The sequence below is a fragment of the Diceros bicornis genome, chromosome 41 (assembly GCF_020826845.1).
Source record: "Diceros bicornis minor isolate mBicDic1 chromosome 41, mDicBic1.mat.cur, whole genome shotgun sequence".
Taxonomy (NCBI): domain Eukaryota; kingdom Metazoa; phylum Chordata; class Mammalia; order Perissodactyla; family Rhinocerotidae; genus Diceros; species Diceros bicornis.
The window spans coordinates 4,904,093-4,923,812 of record NC_080780.1 but is presented as its reverse complement, the minus strand read 5'-3'; the positions used below and the strand labels follow the sequence as shown (position 1 = coordinate 4,923,812).

General features: G+C 42.2%; 1 protein-coding gene across 1 annotated transcript in view; it reads right to left on the bottom strand.

Moving 5' to 3' along the window:
* Positions 1–19,720, bottom strand: part of ABCA13 (ATP binding cassette subfamily A member 13) — a 448,014-nt gene that overhangs the window by 138,332 nt on the left and 289,962 nt on the right. The window contains exons 44-45 of the mRNA XM_058534839.1: positions 17,755–18,004; positions 1,268–1,357 (exon numbers count right to left, since the gene is read on the bottom strand). Of these exons, the coding sequence (XP_058390822.1) occupies positions 1,268–1,357; positions 17,755–18,004 (340 nt within the window). The remainder of the gene's footprint in view (positions 1–1,267; positions 1,358–17,754; positions 18,005–19,720) is intronic.

Here is a 19,720-nt window from a genome sequence, read left to right as displayed (position 1 = left end):
AGGAAGACAGAAGAAAGGCTGAGGAGAAAAACAGGAGGGTCTGCGCTGCGCTGAGGGGCAGCTGTGCAGACGGAGAGGGAAGACAGCTCAGGAGCCACCACCACGCCTGGCAGAGCGACTGAAACTAAAACAGACGTCTAAACAGAATTATGAGAATGTTCTGCTGTCCTCAGCGTTGATTCTACTTTTTTTTCCTCTTGAAAGACTATATAAAGAAATATCCTTTTTTTCTGCCCACTGCTTTTTCTTTGATGCGAGGATGGGCCGGGACTGGACCACGTGTGGCCCCAGGTTACATTTCCATTTCTCAAAGGTAGATGCATTTTACATCCTGAATGTTTCTTTAGAGAGCATCACCATAGATGCTTTTAATTAGTTAAATAAATTACTTTGTTGTTCAAGTGAAGAATCAAGTGAAGCAACATAATTAATTTTCTATTAATTCTTCCTTACTGAGACCATTAATACTTACTCTGTCTCAAGCTAATTGCCAACATGACTAATGGGCAAAAGGTGTTATCACAAATTAGAAAAACATATTGCCAAAATTGCATGATCGTCTGGATTTTATATTTATTACTTAAAAACATAGATTTCTGGCTCTTCCTACAGCATTATGGTTTTTATCACTTTCCCCACGTGCTTTGCCCAGAGTTGTAAATTCCTGAGACGCCATATCCTACATCAATCCTGATTCCTGCAACAGCACCGGATTTATGGCAGATCCTCAATAAATAACAGGCAAGCAAAATAAGAGAGAGAAAAAAAACCTTATGAAGAAAGGCATGCTTTATCAAGTTTTCATAAAAAAGGTCATCTCTCTATTATCATTTTCAAATCCTAGAAAAACAATCATCAAAGTAATTTACCCCCAAACTGATGTTATTGACTTTTTAAGTCCCTTTAGCTAAAAAAAATTATAGTTAATCTTTTCATATGTGCAAGTTTTCCCTAAAAGTAAATAACAGTTGATACATATTTCATACTTAACTGCGACTTTATTCTTTTAGCTTTAAGTTTTATTAAGCAAATTGAATGCTATTAATTAATGTTTAAGGAAGGAAAGGGCAATTATGTAGCTTATTTCAGGTCATTTTAGATGGCAATACCCATCAGGCCTGTTCAGTACAACCTACTCATTAGGCTAATGTTCATTTCATGTAACGAAAACTTGTAACATGAGATGCCAATCACGGAGGGAGATGGTCCTCTCAGTCTACGTTGTTATTGGTTGGAGTCTGCACTTTGCAGAGAATCTGCTACTTACAGGTCTGAGTTTAAACCCGCACAGAGCAGATCTTGATCTTCAAACTTCCGCAAAAGCACGTGGGCAAGGTCCATGTTGTCACTGTCGCTGCTGTTTGTTGGAAGACAAAGGAAATGAGGTGAGGTCGCTATCAGCACCTGCCCAGCTGAGATCACAAGGCAGTCTGACCTCACAGCATGCCAGAGTCAAGCTGATCCAGGCAAATAATTCCTAGTAGCTCAGATAAAGCTAATTGTGACAGTTTAAGATTAAGAAATTTCTTAAAAGCACAGTTTTGCCACCACAGATAGGCATTTTTATATATTTGCTTTCATAGTGCATTATTTTTTCACCTTTTCATGTAATATTACATCACCATCTTTGGCATTTTTGCATGATTTTTAAAAATGAATTTTAAAGGCTGCATAATATTACATCATGTTACTATATTAAAATCGATGTAAATTTTCTCTTAATGCTGGAGCTCTGGTTTGGTTTGAATAGTTGTTCTATGGCATAGCCCTGCAATAAAACAACTTCTTATATTTACGTCTTTTTGTTTCAATATGTGAACTATAATTGAACAATATTTTCTTGCTAAGAAATCCTCCCACAGAATCCTATGTGCATTTTAGTTACACACTGAATGATAGTATTTATTTTACTGGCACAAGTCCCAGAAGTCAATTAATAGTCCAAGCAGCATTGCCGAGAACCAAAGCCACCAACACTGAATTTCCTTATTGAAGACGCCAGCAGCAATAAGACACACTATTCTAGCTTTGGGGGAGGTATGAAAACAAACTCTATATTACATTTTATACATCAATTGTAAGAACCATCTTACAACAATAAACAAACACATAGAGACAGAGATTGGATTGGTGGTTACCAGAGGGGAAGGGGGGAGGGAGGAGGGCGAAAGGGATAATTAGGCACGTGTGTGGTGATGGGTTGTAATTAGTATTTGGCTGGTGAACATGATGTAATCTATGCAGAAATAGAAGTATAATGATGTACACCTGAAATTTATACGTTATAAACCAATGTTACTGCAATAAACAAAAAATTAAAAAAAAAAAAAAAAAGAACCATCTTGACTTGAGAAAATGTAGAGGAAAAGATATTTTAAACCTGTCTAAATTAAACTGATTGGGAGTGGGGCTCATTCCAATTAATTAAAATTCTGAATTATAGTATTCATAAAAGAATATAGATTTATTACTTTCAAGAACTTACATGGTGTCATTTACAAAATACTTTTGAATAGACATTGTTGGGAACACTTATCCCCAAAATAAAGAAAAATGATGTATTATTGGTTTGATATATTACTTATATGTAAATAGTGACCTCAAATCTTTTTGGAAAGAAGCAGTACATAAATTAACAAATTATACATGAATGAACTTACACCATTAATTTCTTTTAGGAAATGTTAAAAACCTCAAGGTAATCTTCAACCACTGATTCTTCTAATTGATGTATTTGCTTATGGACCATGAAAAGTTGAGTCCCAAATACCTTTCTGAATTGCTACCAGCAATCAAATATAGGGAAGTCTGAGTTGGGCTGACTGCACCCCCACATCCCAAAAGTACAAATAAAAGCCCACAATGAGAAGCAACTTTCAGATTTACACAGTGCAGCCCTCTATATAGACTGGAACTTGACAAAGAGACTCCTAATTTCCCTTCAGTGAGTCTCTAACATACCAATCTGATGTTTTCTCTGCTCAAAATTTATCAATGGCTCCTTGTTACTTATGAGCCTTGAAATAGTATTTAAGTCCCTCCACATTCTTCAAGCCTTGACATCTTTGGACAAATGTTGCCCAACATTCTTTCCCAGAAGGTACACCCAGCCTGGCCCAGCCCAGCAGAACGACCTTCTGATTGGGATGATCTGCCTTAGAGGTGCTGCTCCCTCTGAAGTGTACTCCGTTTCCTTGCTACTTGTGGGAAACCATCTTCAGCCATTAAGCTCTGAGTTCCCTCTCCTATAAGCCCTCCTCTGAGTCTTCTCTTCTCTCCTGTTTCTGCCCAGTGGTCCTGATGACATCTTCACTGGCTTTTAACTGTGGGGTTCTCATAATGGCACAAAACAATCCATGAGAGAAAGGACAGAAGGCTTAGGACGGTAGTTGGAACACAATAGACTCTCGAAACTAACCTGTTGAACAACTTGTAATCTTACTGGTGTGCTGAAAGCATAGACCAATCCTTCATCTCTATCTGAGAATTTGACTTCCCTAAGTTTGATCTTCCCTGACCTCTTACCTTTTAGAGAGGAACAATTTTAATGAAAAAGAAAGACTAACTCATTACACCAAATGAGTTTTGTATTTCTGCTGAGGACAACTTTGTTTCCAGAGCAGTAACTGCATAAAGCTAGAATGAAAACCGTGCTGTAGCATCCAAACCCAAAACGATAATTATTTATAGGAAAACACCATTTTCCCTATTGCATAAATACAATGGAGATTTTTAAATAGTCAGGTGGTTTACAACTGGCCTGATATGATTCCCTACCGCTATGGCCAGAAACACCAAAGATGAAATATGCTGAGATTTACAACAGTCATGTCTCATAAGTAGGCAGTGTGACCTCTGTATAAACAGCCTTCGAGCTTCTGACAAATGAGAAAACACTTTTACAAGGAAAGGAACGTATTTTCCACTGAAATGTTGCCTATAAAAAGAAAATGTTATTTGTGGCATCTTTGGAAATACTCTGGATTTCTCTCTTTGGACCCATTAACCCAAGAACAAATATGAAAATTTAAAATATTTTTCTGAAAAAATATTGATGCGTAGTTTACTTGAAATAATTACTAAGAGTAAGTGTAAAAGTTATGGTTTACTTTTTACTACTTTTTTGCTTAGGTCTAGAGGTCACTATTTTAAAAAAAAAAATAGCTTTAAATTGTCCCTTTTGCCATGAAATTCAAATGCCTCTTCCTACACTATTGCTCTGTGGTTGCCTTCAAACTCTTGGCTATATTTTAAAGTAATGTTAAAAGCATGTGAAGTCTGTCCTTACCAGGCTCTAGGAACTGAAAATCAGTGCTTAATTATGATTCCTGAGGCAGTTCCTAAATGGGGTCAGGGCTTCTCTCTCCAAATCAGTATTGCTCAAAATTTAATGAGCATCACTGACCCAGGGAGCTTGACTGAACAAATGCATATTCCTAAACACCACCCCAAAGAGGCTCTGTGTTGTTAATGAGAGTCTCTCATGATTCTGAAGCAGATGGAGATCAAACCAGCCTAAAGAAACATGGGGCTTCTGGGAGGAGAGCAAGCTGCGTGCTGCTCCTCCCCATCACTCCCAGCTCCAATCTTTCTACCTCTCCGGAGCCAGCCAGCTCCCAGTGTTGACAAGCAGCTGCTTCCAGGGCGGTCTTAGGCTCTGTGGGACTTATTACACACAGCTGATCTAGGACCACCTGCCCTGCAGGCCAGCCAACATATGAACGCCATTAGAAGACCAGGTGCAGAGTGCTCAGGGGTGAGGATCAGAAAGGGCCCGTCTTGTGAAGGATGGCCCTCAGAGACCTACAAATCGCCAGGTAAGGTTGACCTCTGCCTCCCCTGGTCTCCCTGGCCCAAGGAGTCAAGAAGAAGTTGAACTGGACAGTGGATGCCGTCCTACCCCTGAGCTGGGGAGAATGTTGGAAGTGGGAAGGTTTCCTCCGTCCCAGGACCAGAGAAGGCCCTGGCAGTCCTCGTGCTGCTCTTCAGTGGTAGAACATACCTTGGCTCTGTCACTCTCAGCACTGCCTCGAGCTGATCTGCCAACCACGGCCCAGCAGTCCCAGCAACCAGAGAAAACCCAAACAGTGGAGATACTTAATAAAAATAATATTGATACACCTAAAAATAGTTAAAATGGTGAATTTTGTGTTATACAGTTTTACCACAATAAAAATAGAGTTGCTGAATGGACACCTTAAACCAAAAATAGATAAAAAATGTTAAGTAATAGTGTTGGTAGTTAGGCTGAGCGCCCGAGCCTGCGGAGGGAAGTTGCTGCTTCCTGTCACAACTACTAACACTCCTTTAAGTTGTTTTTCAGATGAGACCACTGTTGAGGAACTGGTTTAAACCAACTTGAGCCACCCAGCTCCCCTTCTGGGGGACCAAGAGTGAACCCTGCTTATTGTAATCTCATTACAATGTGAAAACCTCCACCCAGAGGCGTTCCTGGCTGCCCTTCCTTTGAACGTGTGATGTATATAATAGCATGTGTGCATGCTATGCATGCGCCTTAAAAGAACCCCAATTTCCCACCTTTTCTTTAATTGAATATTCATGAACTGTACCTTGATTTAACTATAAAAGGACCCCTCAAACTCTTGTTCAGGGAGACACAGCTTTGGGAATCCTCCCTTTGTTCTCTTCACTTGCTGCGAGGAATAAACTTTGTGCCACTCTTCCACATCCCTGGGGTGCTCGTTGGCTCTGCACTCACCAAGGGGTAAACCCACTGCGTTCAGTTACAATAATAATCAAGAGTCACATGCCTACACAGAACTTTCTGAAACCCAGAAAAATGGTTTCCCCAATGATAATATTGAGGCTATGAACTGAGTAAGAGGATGGTTGCTGTTTAGATACAAATAGTGACATAGAAGAATTATCACAAACAGAAAGAATAAAAAAGGAAAGAAAAAGATATCCATAAGGAAAGATAAAGAACTGAGAGATGGACCCAGGAGACCCCAATAAGGGATGTAACAGGAGTTCTCAGAGGAGGTAAAGGATGCATTGATGCGAGGAAACAATTAGATCAATACTAGAAGAAAATTATCCTGGACTGAAAAAAAAACCAAATCTGCAGGATGATGAGGAAAAGATAGAAGAAAAAGATCCTCCTTTCCAAGGACAAAGAAGAAATCTTACAAGATTCCAGACAGAAAAGGTTATCTGTGAAGGAAAGGAAACCAGATGGACTGATGTGAATCAGACTTCATGCCTGGAGGCTGCAAGATGGTGGGTCGACTACCATCTACCAACAACTCTGTGAAAAGGACAGCACCCAGAGAGGCTGATAGCAAACTAGGATAGCATGCACAGAGCAGGGCGGAAGGAACCGTATTTGCTGATAGGCCAGAGCTCAGTGGGTGTCACTCCACACCTGCTAGGAAGACACTCAACAGAAGGACTTACAACTTCCAAATGAAGCAGAATGGAAACTGTGAGATAGATGACACAGGAGGACACAGGAGGAGAGGAAATGCGTTAAGCAAAAAGAACTTACTACATGCGGGCACAGCCATATAAGCATTTATTCTCTACTCCCCAATTTAACTATTTGATGTATACAGTTACAGTCATATGCAGTTAGGCAACATGCATACATATATATACACACGCATATATACATATATATGTATATTTATACGTAACGTTATATGGGAATGCGTAATATCAGTATTAAATAAAGATTCTTAGACTAGAAAGAAATATTGCATGTGAACAGGAGCAGGATATGCCTCTTTGACATAAGGATTATCTTGAGCTGGTTATTTTTAAGAAACAGCAGACACAGAGAAGCTCTGAAAACAGAGTAGAAGTTCTCCTTTTGTAAGGGAAATTTACATTGATAAAGAAAATCTCTACCTGTAAGGTGTCTGTAGCAGAACAAAAAGGAAGACTAATTCACAAGAGACTCATCAGTGGAGAAGGCATTTAAATCTGCAGAACAATTTTACCCTGTTTACCTGGCTTTGCCAGATAACCTTCCATAACTGGCTCCCTCCACCCCCAGCACCTTCTTTTCTCTCTAGCTGGAGATGGTATTTAAGGTGATAGCTTGGGCCATTTCAGGAAGTTCCTCAGTTTTCCTGGGTATATCTCATGTATACAGCAGGTATACCATGTTATTAAATTTTTATTTGTTTTCTTTCTGGTAATCTGTCTTTTATTACAGGAGGGGCTCAGCCAAAAACCTAGAAGGGTAGTGGGAAAGTTACTTTTCCTCCCCTACACGTGGAAGGGAATATTGCATGGAATATTGCATATCAGATGAATGGAAAAGAAGGAATTATTCAATAAATAAAACTGCAAAATTTGGTGATCCATATGGGAAAAAAATAAATTTAAATAACAGACATTAAATTTAGAAAAATCAACTATAGATGATTTAAATATTAAAAAGAAAACCTTAAGAGTAGAATATATATTTTTTAAAAAGTGAATATCTTTTTGATCTTAGCATAGGAAAATATTTCCTTAAAAAAGACAAAAAATGGACTGAAATAAAAATAACTAATACATAGTGTATCCATAAAGTCTGGAAACAAGCAAATATATATAATGCTATCAAGGATATGTCAATAAAATAAAAATTAATTAATATGCAATCAAATAAAAATAGAATATTATCTATTTTTCCAAATCTTGTAGGCATCCTGTGTTTGACTATCTTAAAATTTCTTTTAGGAAAGTAAAAAGACAATTATACACTGGTAGAAGATATTCACAATACGCAAAAATAAAAAGGAATTAATATGAACATAGAAAGAATATATATAATGAGGAACATATAAAGAAGAAGCAAAAACATCCAAATGTAAAAAAATGGACAGAAAATAAACAGGTATTTCACAAAAGAGGAAAAACAAAAGATCAATAAACATATGAAAAGACATTCATCATCATTAGTAGTCAAGAAGATGCAAATTAAGACCATGATGAGAGACAGGGTTTTGGTTTTTGATAAACAATCATTTCATTAGCAAAAATTAAAAATTCTAAAAATACATATAAGCACTGAATGGGATGCGTACTTGCAGAATCTCTTACCTAGGGCCAGCCGAGTGAAAACTGTTATAACCACTTTGGAAAAGTTTGGCATTATCTCCTAAAGTAGAATATTCACATATCCTATGCAACTGATCAGCAATTACATTCCTCTGAATACATCCATGAGAACCTCTTATTTATGTACAGCAAGACACATTTATTAGAATTTCTAGAATGTTTATGCAGCACTGTTCACAATTGCAAAAAAAAAAGAGGAAGTGTAGGGGAAGAGGGAGAATCTTCCCTCCCCCACTTTCCCTCTGGTTCTTATGGCTGGTCAAATAATTAAAAAGGCAGGTTAGCAGGAGAAAATAAAACAAAGTTTAATAACATGTATACATGGGAGAAATCCATGAAGACTGAGCAAATTATCACAATGGCCAAAGTCACCACTTTAAATACCATCTTCGGCTCAAGACAAAGGAGGGTGTTGGGGGTAGTGGTTTGGGACTTCGCAGGGGAGGAAGGCAATTCAAATGGAGACGGAAAAGCAAACGTTTGTTAGACAACTGTTTGCTGGGCCACCTATAGAAAATGTGGCCCCGAGAGACAGAATTTTGATAAGATAGGCTTGTTGGTGCCTTTCCTATCACATCTATTTTATGTTATACTATAGTTATCTCATAGTATTAGCTCCTTCCTGGATCCAGGCTTCTATCTTAAATTCTTTAGGCAATTTGGGGGAAGGCCAAATGTTCTTCCTTAGTCTTCTGAGCCTTTATTGTCTTCAGCTCAAAATAATCCGTGTACTAGAGTGGCACATCTTGGGGCAGCCTGCCTGGAACCCCATCAGTTGTAATTCCCAATGTTCATCATTAAGAGAGAAGATTAATAAATTGTGGTATGTTTATACAGTGGAATATTGTGCAGTATTCAAAACAAATGATATACAGTGACATGCAACAATATGGCAGAATCAAAGCAATGCAATATTAAGTGAAAAACATCATTCTCGAAAGCCTGATACTCTTTTCTAAACTTAATAACAGATAAAGAATTGGAATGTGTTTAGATCAGAGGCAGAGGGATGGGATAGTGGGGTACTGAATATAGGTACAGTTCTGGCTTCCATATGTTTCATGGCTGCTTATTACATAATTAAATCCAAGTAATCAAACAGACAAAAGGGGGCTTTGTGTGGCCAATTCAACGTATTAAAAGCGCCGAGAAGTTTACAGAAAAGTAAACTATTTAACTTTATTTAGTAGCTCAATTAATCCCAACAGAAACATGGAATCTTTTTTTGTGGCACATGGAATTCATATCCAAAGGAACAGTGCTCCGTGAAACAACCATTTAAGAAACGCCATTGTAAAACTAAACCTGATTATATCACTCCCTACATTTTAAAACCTCCTAATGCCTCCCTTCATTCTGTTTGCAGGATAAGGTCTTTTCTACCAGAAATGCCTTATAGCACCTGTCAGAAAACATAAAGACTTTTGCTGCATTACCTCATTACTCTTCATGTTGACTCACACTTCTTCCTCTACCTGGGGAAACGTTCTCTCCTCTTGCCTAAGAAACACCAGGTTATCATTAAGGACTCAATTCAGCTCCCATAGACTTTTTTGTTTTCTTTTGTGAGGAAGATCAGCCCTGAGCTAACATCCGATGCCGATCCTCCTCTTTTTTTGCCGAGGAAAATTGGCCCTGAGCTAACATCTGTGCCCATCTTCCTCTACTTTATATGGAACGCCATCACAGCATGGTGTGACAAGCAGTGCTTCGGGACACGCCCGGGATCCGAACCCGTGAACCCTGGGCCTCTGAAGCAGAGCGCGCACACTTAACTGCTTGCGCCACCAGGACGGCCCCAGGTGCCGTAGACTTTGAAAAGCCTTCCTCAACCCTCTCAGAGGTATCCCTCATCCAGTTTAGGGACAATCTGTACCACGTATCTACACCTATCACAGTGTGTATAAGACTTCCTTGTCCCACCTGCGTGTAGGGTTATTCTCTCTACTCGACTGTAACTTTCTGAGGGTAGGACTTCATACATGTTAGTGGAATGAGAATTAGAGCCAGAAAGCCTGAATTGTACGTTCAGTCCTGCTCCTACTAGATTGTGTTAGTTCACCTAACACCTACAAGCTCAGTGTCTTCAAGAGGAGGACCTCGTCATCAGCGATTCCTTTTTTTTTAATCTTATCACATTAAGAGATACGACAAAGTTCTCTAATGATCAATGGTTCCTAAAGCACTGAATTCAGCTGGGTTGGGCTAAAAGACAGTTCACCCCCAGGGTAGGGGGGAGGTAAAATGCATCTTAAATTCAGGGTCCAGGAGAGAGTGAAGAATATGAATTCATTCATGAGCAAATATTTAAAGAATGCCTGCTCGGTGCTGGGCATTGTCCAGGTGCATTGTGTATATAGTTAAGACAAACAGTCTCAGCTGTTTTGTTTGTCATCCGTTTTATCCCACTGGACTGTAAGCTCCAAGACAGCTGGAACTGAGAATGATGTGGGTGCAATGAAGGACAGAAAGGGGATGCTATGCAAGAATAGGAAGTCAGGGTGTCCTCTTGGATAGGACTTTTATAAAGAGATCATGTGTATGTTGAACTGAGAAGGAAACAGCCACACCAATGAGTGGGGCAAAGAATGTTCTTGGGGTTGCAAATTGGATATGCAAAGTCCGGGCAGAGTTTGGGTGCTCCGTGACCTAGAGAAAGCCCAGTGTGAGGGTGCACCAACTGAATAAAGAAAGGGCAGCCAGAACATGAGATCAGAGCAGCAGTCAGCACTTCATAGGTTATTCCGCCAGTGAAACGTTTTCAAGAGCCTTTTGGTGGCAATTGCGATATGCCTTCCCCGCTCCACTCAGAAGCACAGATGATGGATTAGGTCTACTCCAGGGTAGACTAATAACAAGAATAACAACACCTAACTTTCCTTGAGTTGTACTTAATTTCTGTAGGAAACAGGCCAATTGCTTTCTATGCATCATCTCACTGAATTATCCAAACAAACTAAAGAGCTACTATCCCCTCACGTGATAAAGACACTGAGTACATAGAAGGAAGTTGCACGTACGTTCAGACAAGAATGTAAATTATATGATGTTCACTGTGAATGTTGAGAGGTCATTATCTAACATCACTGAGACACAAATAGTGGTATATATTTGCCACATGCTGGTTATTATTTTGCAAAACATGGCAGATGTTTTTGAGATAACAGAAAGCCAATGAATATATACCAACAATAACTGTTAGTCCTCAATTAATTTTAATTTCTGATTACCCTTCTGCATATAGCTGAAAGGCATGTTTTTTTTAATAGAAAACCAAGTTATTCTTCTTTCCGAAAGTGGCTAAAAATTTGGTCCAATTCAATAGTATTTGAAAAGGAAGATGTTGTGAAAAAGTGTTGTGGGTTAAATAGCATTCCTCAAAAATTCAGAATGTGACTTTATCTGGAAATATGGTCTTTGGAAATGTACTTAGTTAAGATGAGATCATACAGGATTAGGGTGGGCCCTAAATCCAATATGGCTGATGTCCTTATAAGAAGGGGGTGGGGCCGGCCCCGTGGCTTAGTGTTAAGTGCGCACACTCCACTATTGGCGGCCCGAGTTCGGATCCCGGGCGCGCACTGATGCACTGCTTCTTCAGCCATGCTGAGCCGGCGTCCCACATACAGCAACTAGAAGGATGTGCAGCTATGACATACAACTATCTACTGGGGCTTTGGGGAGAAAAAGGGAAAAAAAAAAGAGGAGGATTGGCAATAGATGTTAGCTCAGAGCTGGTCTTCCTCGGTAAAAAGAGGAGGATTGGCATGGATGTTAGCTCAGGGCTGATTTTCCTCACACCAAAAAAAAAAAAAAAAAAACAATAAGGGGGCGATTTGTACACAGAGACACACAGGAAGAATGTTATGTGCAGACAGAGGCAGAAGCTGGAGCGATGCTGCCCCAAGCCAAGTAGCACCAAGATTGCCAGCAACAACCAGAAGCTGAAAGGGGCAAGGAGAGATCCTTCCCCAGATCCTTTGGAGGGACCACAGCCCTGCTGGACCCCTTGAATTCGAACTTCTGGCCTCCAGAACTGCGGGAGAACCATAAGCCACCCAATTTGTGATACTTTGTTACCGCAGTCCTAGCAAACTGAGACAGAAAGTCAGGCACATTGTGCCCACGCGCAAACAGCAGGGAGTGTGCAGAGCAGGCGCTGGCCAGCAGTGTGTGTCCACCAGCGGCCAGAAGCTGGAGTCCTCACTTGTTCCTCCTAGGTCTTTTTTTTGGTTGGGACTAGGTGGAGAAACGCAGAGAGAGCTTGGTGGTGACAGCAAACTCCACAGGCAACAGGCCAGGATGATGTTCATGTGCAGGCAGGACCCCGTGGATTTTCCCAACGGGGTGAACTTAGCAGTGTATCGGGAGCATCCTCTCCTGTGAGGACTAAGTGCTCATCCCAGAAGATGGGCATGGAATCTCCCAGACATTTTCAACAACATGTACACAGCTATCTTTCCATGGTCAACATTTTGTTTGCTCCCTTGAAGTAGAGACCCGTCCAAGTTAATTTCTGGAAGATTTTTCCTGCTACGTTTTATCTCAGTTGTTTAATTCAACTTAATAAGTATTAAAAGAAAGTAACCCTTTCTAGATACTGTGGCAAGAACTAAAGCTGCAGAAATGACTAAAACTTGATCCTGACCCTCAAGGAAGTCATCCTGTAGAAAGGAAGGCAGCAGTCTCCAGCAACAAGTTAAACCGCCGTGAGATCCACGCAGCGTGTCAGACACAGAGGAGAAGGAGGTGGCTGAGGACCCCTGGAGGGGGACATCTGAGCCGGGTTTGAGAGTGTTCCTGTTTCTCCGGGGACGTTGGGACATCGTGAGGAGAGACGGTAATTTCTGCATCTCCTTAAACACGGAGAGCTGCAGCTACACCACATACGATTACGTCCTCCTGAGCTGCAGGGCACAAGGCACACGGCGGCAGCTGAGGCTGCAGGGGCGCCGGCAAGACCTAGCGAGCCGGGCCCAGATGTGCAGACACCGTCCCACGGGCAAGGAGGAGCTGCTCCAGGACTTCCGGCAGGGCCTTCGGGTGTTACCACCTGCAGGTGTTGTGTAGAGAAAGGTGTGTCTGTGTTGAGGCTGCTTAGCTCGTAGCTGGATTTCTGTCCCTGGCTTCCCTCTGGCCTGCTCTGTGCTGGCCGGCTCAGCCCTGAACAAGCTCAGAGGCCCTGCCACCTCTCTGTTTTGCAGTTCTCAGTGGGGAGGGAGAATTTCTGGAGCCCTCTGAAAAAGCAATCATCCGGCAAGTTGATTCGGAATAAAATTGAGTCAGAAGCAAGGGTCATGAACTGGCTGGCCAGAATCAAAACCAGCCTAAACACACTCCCTCTGGCTTTTGCCCTCACGGTTGTATAAAACACAATGTTTGAAGGGGCTGTTAGGGAGGTTTGGTGGCAAGCAAGCATCTTCCTGCAGCCTTATGGCCCTGGGCGTGGCATTCCCGGCTCCTGCCTGGCCCCCAAGGCATTTGAGTTGGAGACCACAGGGCTATGGACTGAGCCACCAAAGTCCCAGGTTTTCTGGGCCCACAGAGCACAAAATCCTCTGTGAGCTACATGGGTGCTGTGTCTGCTCACATCGATCATAAAACTACCCAGCTGGAAGAGAATCTCTCCAAAGCATTTCTTTGGGTTTGTGTTTTTATGAAAATTTGTACTCTGCAAGAAATCGCAAACGAATTTAATGTAGGTATATAATTGTATTTTCTCAACTCTAAGATTTTAGGAACATGAGGCTGTATTGAGAATTGTCAATCAGATAAGATTGGTATGTACTGTCCAGGTCAACACAGAGCTAAAGCTTCTAACGATTTTTGAAAGCTACGTGCAGGTCTGAATTATACACCTATTAACAGAGAGATGCTCTAAGGAGAAAGTAAGGAACTGTAATTCAAATACTATATATCACCCCATGGGGATTGCTCTCAATGTTGTAAAATGAGGATTTGTCCACATCTGAAGCAGCAAGGATAGAAGCAGGGTGAACCATGGGCCGTGTGTGTATGTGTGTGTGTGTGTGTGTGTGTGTGTGTGTAGGGAGCTGGGAGGAGCAGGGTGAACCATGGGCCATGTGTGTGTGTGTGTGTGTGTGTGTGTGTGTGTGTGTGTGTGTAGGGAGCTGGGAGGAACATGAGCAGTGAAGAGCTGTGCCACATTGAGAATCATTATTGTGCTACGATTCAGACCACGATGCTCAGATTCAGTACAGCTGGAATTGCCATACAATTCATCACCCATCCTAGGACACTTGTGAGAGTGAAAGGGGCATGTTTAACATGCATGCCAAGATGATAGGAGTTGTCTTCTTGGCAAACCAGGACACACGAGCAACCTAATAGAGAATCCAGTACACAAAAGAAAAGCAGCGAATTTCAGTGGTGAGTTCCTAACAAGAGGAGTTGTACCGGCTAAAAAAGAAGAGAGTCATCCTCCTTCACTAATTTGTGGCAATCACAACAAACATGAAAGATAAATAGAAAAGCAAGAAAAATTTCCATCAATATGGATGATCTCTGGCAGCAACTTACTTTTTTCCCCATAACCAACTAAACTACTACTCTACTAAAATAAAAACGAGGAAAATGTAAACTTGTTCTTTTCTATTTAGTCTGAAATTAAAGATTAGAAGAGGGGCACGTGCAATCTCTGAGGGAACGCACACCACATCCTATGACAGGCGGGATCCACTGCAAGGATGAGAAAATAAAGCACCTGATGTGTAGGCTCCTCAGTCTCACACTTGAGGTAACACTGTGAGAAATGAGAACAAACAAATACCCTCTTTTAAAAGACTTACTCTTAGAAATGGAAGAAAATATTACAATAGCTCTGATTCTCAGACTCAAAATAATTTTGGAGTGCATGACTTCTATGAAAAATGAATACTCTAAGAGCAGGAAAAAAGGCCTTCAGATAAAAAATATAATTACCAAATTAATAATGCGGTGGAGAAAGTGAACAGCTGTTTTAAATCAACTGAAAATGATATCAGTGAAATAAACACCACGTAGAGAAATTCTCACTTGTCTCAGAAGAAAAGAATGAGGAGATGAAGATGGGGACAGAGGAGAGATCAGTCAGAAGCAAGTGACAATGTGGGACATACATTTATAATACATGTGATGTTTAATATTTCAATATAAAAAGTGAAATTTAAAATAACCAAAAAACAACTGAAAACATTCAATCTCAAAAGTAATCAGAGCCACCTAATAAAGCAATGAAATACCAGGCCTGGATATCAAAAGTCATAGTAAGGATTTGGAGAAATGAGCTTTCTCTCTCCCAGGAAGGCAGAGATTTTGGCCTGTTCTACTGGTATATGTGTAACTACCACCAAAAACTGTATCTGGCACATAGTAGGTGCCATAAATGCCTCTTGAATAAAAGAATCAATGACTTTCTGGGACTGTAAATCAATGCACATTTATAGCGATAATCTGGCAATATCTATCTTGAAAACACTGATGCTTTTGCCCCAAAAACTTCTGATGGAAATGTATGCTAATGAAAAAAACTGGACAGTTGCACAAATCCAAACAAAGATATTCCTACAGCATTGCCTATAATTGGAAGAATTAAATTAAAAAAATTATTAAATCTACCTGTGCCCCAAAATAGAGAGTGTTTAAAGAAACTATGGCAGCTCCATGTAATATACTACTGCACAGCCATGAAAATGAGTGATGTGGTTGCACTTATTTACAAAAATAGATATACAAATGCGTTGAGGGGAAAAGCAAATAAGGAAGAGTACTATAGTGTGATTTCATCATCATAAAAAAATAGAAATGCATATTTTTGTTTGTCTGTTTGTTTTTTGTGAGGAAGATCAGCCCTGAGCTAAGATCTGCGCTAATCCTCCTCTTTTTGCTGAGGAAGACTGGCTCTGAGCTAACATCTATTGCCAATCCTCCTCCTTTGTTTCCCCCAAAGCCCCAGTAGATAGTTGTATGTCATAGTTGCACATCCTTCTAGTTGCTGTATGTGGGATGCGGCCTCAGCATGGCGGGAGAAGTGGTGCGTCGGTGCACGCCTGGGATCCGAACCCGGGCCACCAGTAGCAGAGCGCGCACTTAACTGCTAAGCCACCGGGCCGGCCTGAAATGCATATTTTTAAAAGCATTATACATAACATGGGAGAGATTACACACCAATAGGTTTACGGCAGATAGCACTGGTAGGATTACATCTAATTTTTTTAAATTATTATTTTGGCCCACCTGTATTTTCTATTACTTTCTTCAAGAAACATATTTTATAATTAAAAAGCTCAAAACAGTTACAGGTCTTTCGTATTTGAGGAGTGACAGAAATCTGAACCTTTGGCCAGAACAGAAGCATCAGCAGACATCCTCACACACCGGTGGGTCCGTTTGAAACTCTTTGTAAGGGAAAGATGAGAGGGGCTTAATGAGCTGTATGTCCAGAGAGGACAGGAACCACTTGAAGAAGGAATACTTGTGACACGTACGCACTTGAACAAACAGGGCTGTTGTGGGGTCCTCTTTTTAGTTAATCCAGACCCCATGGAGCATAAAGACAGAAGAGGAAAAATACCAGTAACCAACGGAGACAAAAACAAACTGCCTAGTTTATCATTTGTTTTTTCTTTTGTTCCAGTATTTGTTTAAATTTAATTCCAAATTACACATGTTGTAAAAGTGATACAAATATTACCAAGCACTCAGAGTCTAGCTAGTTAAGCTCACTATTTTAATAAAGATATATAATTGACAAAAGCAGAACTAATACTGTGCCCCTGGTTGCCCACACCATGAACAGTCTAGTTAATATGCCTGTGCAGTCGTAAGCCAGGCGTCACTGACTCCCAATCCCCCGGGCCCCAAGATGTGAGTAAACATCACCGCCTAGAAGGAGAACTGTGCCCGTTCAACGCAGTGGTGCCCGCTGTCCTGGCCACTGCAAGGCCCAGCACACAGCAGGCGGTCAGTGATATAAGCTGAACTAAATCTGGAGGGGAGCCAGCCAACTGAGAGAAAGGATCTGAGGGGTCAGGGTCCCTCTCTCAGGTCCCCAATCCCACGTTGGTGAAACAAAACCCCAGAAGCTCTAGGAACTTCCTGTGCAAATTCACCTGGGGGCAAAACTCGGGCTGATCAGAATTTATTGGTAGCACACCTGGACCTAACGAGGCCTGGAGATGTGTATGGCTCAACTTCGTTTACGGTGAAAAGCCAGACATTTCTCTGCAGAGAGAGGTGTGTGATTGCGGCCTGTTGTCCCAGAAGCAGCCATGCAGGGTTTTGTGAAACATACAATTTATATACTTTTCTGAAATCCTAAAAATTCTGGAACATATCTAGCCCTCCCAGTTCCTGCTCAAGACCTGTGGGCCAGGCCCTTTGCACGTCAGCTGGTAGCACTGTGTCCCCTTTCACCAACGAGACTCAGCAGGCCTGGGGAGGAGCCAGGGCACCCAGGGACCCAGAGGCTGGAGGCCAGGCCTGCCTCATCGGCCCTAAGCATCTGCCGTGAGACCAGCCTGAAAGGAGCAAGAGCTTTTCAGAGCTCACTCTCATGAATGCAGCCTCCAACATAATATACATTTGAAATGTTTATTTGAAATTCTTAAAAGTAGCAAAGTTATTGCTATTCATAATCTGTCCTGAGGCAATTTTGAAGAAAAAGGGAAAAAAGGGTCTTACCTGAAGAAGTAGGCTTCGGCCCTGTCATAATGGCCAGGTGTTAGTTTGAGCGGAGGGTAGTCAACGGCCACTGGCCTCACCATGAACAAGCCCATGGCCAAGGCCACAAAGAGCACGGGCAGCAGCAGCCCCGAGAGCGTGCCTCTCCAGGCCCGGCGTGCGTGGCGAAGCCGCGTCACCAGCAGGGCGGCCATCTGTGTGAGGAGCAGCCGGCAGCCCCGCAGGGGCGGCGTGCTGGCGGGAGCCGCACCTGCAGGGACAGGAAGGTGCAGCAGGTTGAGTCCACTAGGGGTCGACGCAGCTTCTCCAACACCGCCCTTCTGCAAGGCCCTTCATGGATTTACAGATGACCCTAGGGCAGCTGTTAGCACGGGGACACCACTGGTCCAGACTTCCCACACTAAAGAAGAACACCCTACAAAGTTATACACAACAGGACGTCTCGTGACATTAAATGGCAAGCACAGAGTTCCACTGTGGCTCTCACGCTGCTCTTGCTTCTGAAGGGAGACAAGCAGATGTGAAAGCACAAAGAGAAGGGGCCTTCTGTTTATTTTTATTGGTTAAAATAAAGCCTGCTATATCAGCATGGATTCTAACATAAAAAGAACAGCAAGACAGTCAGATGACCCAAGTGCACGGATGGAGGTGGGTGGGAGGGGTGCAGAGAAGGGCGCTGCCCCCCATTTAGACCTTCCGGCCCAGGGCACTCCTCCCTCTGCTTCCTCCTTCTCATAGCGTTTGTCTCTGTTCCTACCCCGAGGTCCTTCCTGAGGAAGCCCCAGGTCACATCCGGGTCAGGATTCCGGAGGCACCCGCCACGTGCCTCCGCTCAGTTCCCTCTGCCCCGAGCCCCTGCACCCTCATCCCCTGCCATGTCCAGGGCTCCCCAGATGAAGAGGAGCTCCACGTGTCTCTAGCTCTAACTCAGCTCCCTTGGTCCCCGAGGCCTCAGCAACCTGGTCCTCCATTCCTTACACGCCAAATCTGAAAACAGCCTCAGCGAGCAGAGGCCAAAAGGTGGAAGTGGACAGCACAGCCTGAGTCCTGCACCACCCATCTCTTGGCCACCCTGCCAGGCTCCCTCTGAGCGTGGTCATCTGGGGGATCCACAAAAGTCTCCACAACAAACCTGCCCCAGTTCCGGCCAAACAGCGGGGAGAGCACCTTCTACGTCCAGTGTGAGGATGGAAAGTCAGGAGCAAAAGAGAGTCAGCCCCAGGGACAGCAGCCTCAATCCACGTCTAAAGGACAGACAGCGCTTGAGCAGTCGGCCATGCCCATAGTTTTTTCTAGTGAATCCTTCTCAAGTATGCCAGAAAATCCAATATAAAGTACTTTACAAGAAAAGTGGCCTTATAAAAGACAGATGTGCTCAGTTTGACTGTCCTACTTGCAAATATCAAATAGAAATACGGTTAATAAAAGAACAGTGAATAAGTTTAAGGTCCCCAAAGAATACATTTTTAAAGAAACTGTACCATTTCGAAAGCAAATTATTTGTAATAGCATTGAGAACAGAGCTGTATAGGCAGAGTTGGGGATAAAAACGCATGACTGCCTCACTTGTCGGATATTCCCTGAATGCCCCGTATGTGGTAGGCACTGCGTTATTCGGTTTCTGTCCTCAAAAAAGGCATAGCATAGGGATTGAGATAAAAATGCAAAGAAATAACCCAACACAATGTAATCAAGTGTAATAATTGATGTGGGCAGAGCTAAAGTGTTGGTACCAAGGAGGAAGTCTCGGGATATTTAGGGGAAAAGTAAGAAAACAGTCACAGCAGTGAGGACATTTAGGCAGAATCCTTTAGACCTGTATTAGGAAAACCCAGTTCAGTCTACCTCCTGTGTGGAGAACAACCAGTTCTTCTCTACTCTGTGTCTGTCTCCTGCGTGTCTCCTTTACCTTCAGAGAGAGCACTTCACTTCTGACATGTCTGATCATTAAATGTGTGGGGGTTTT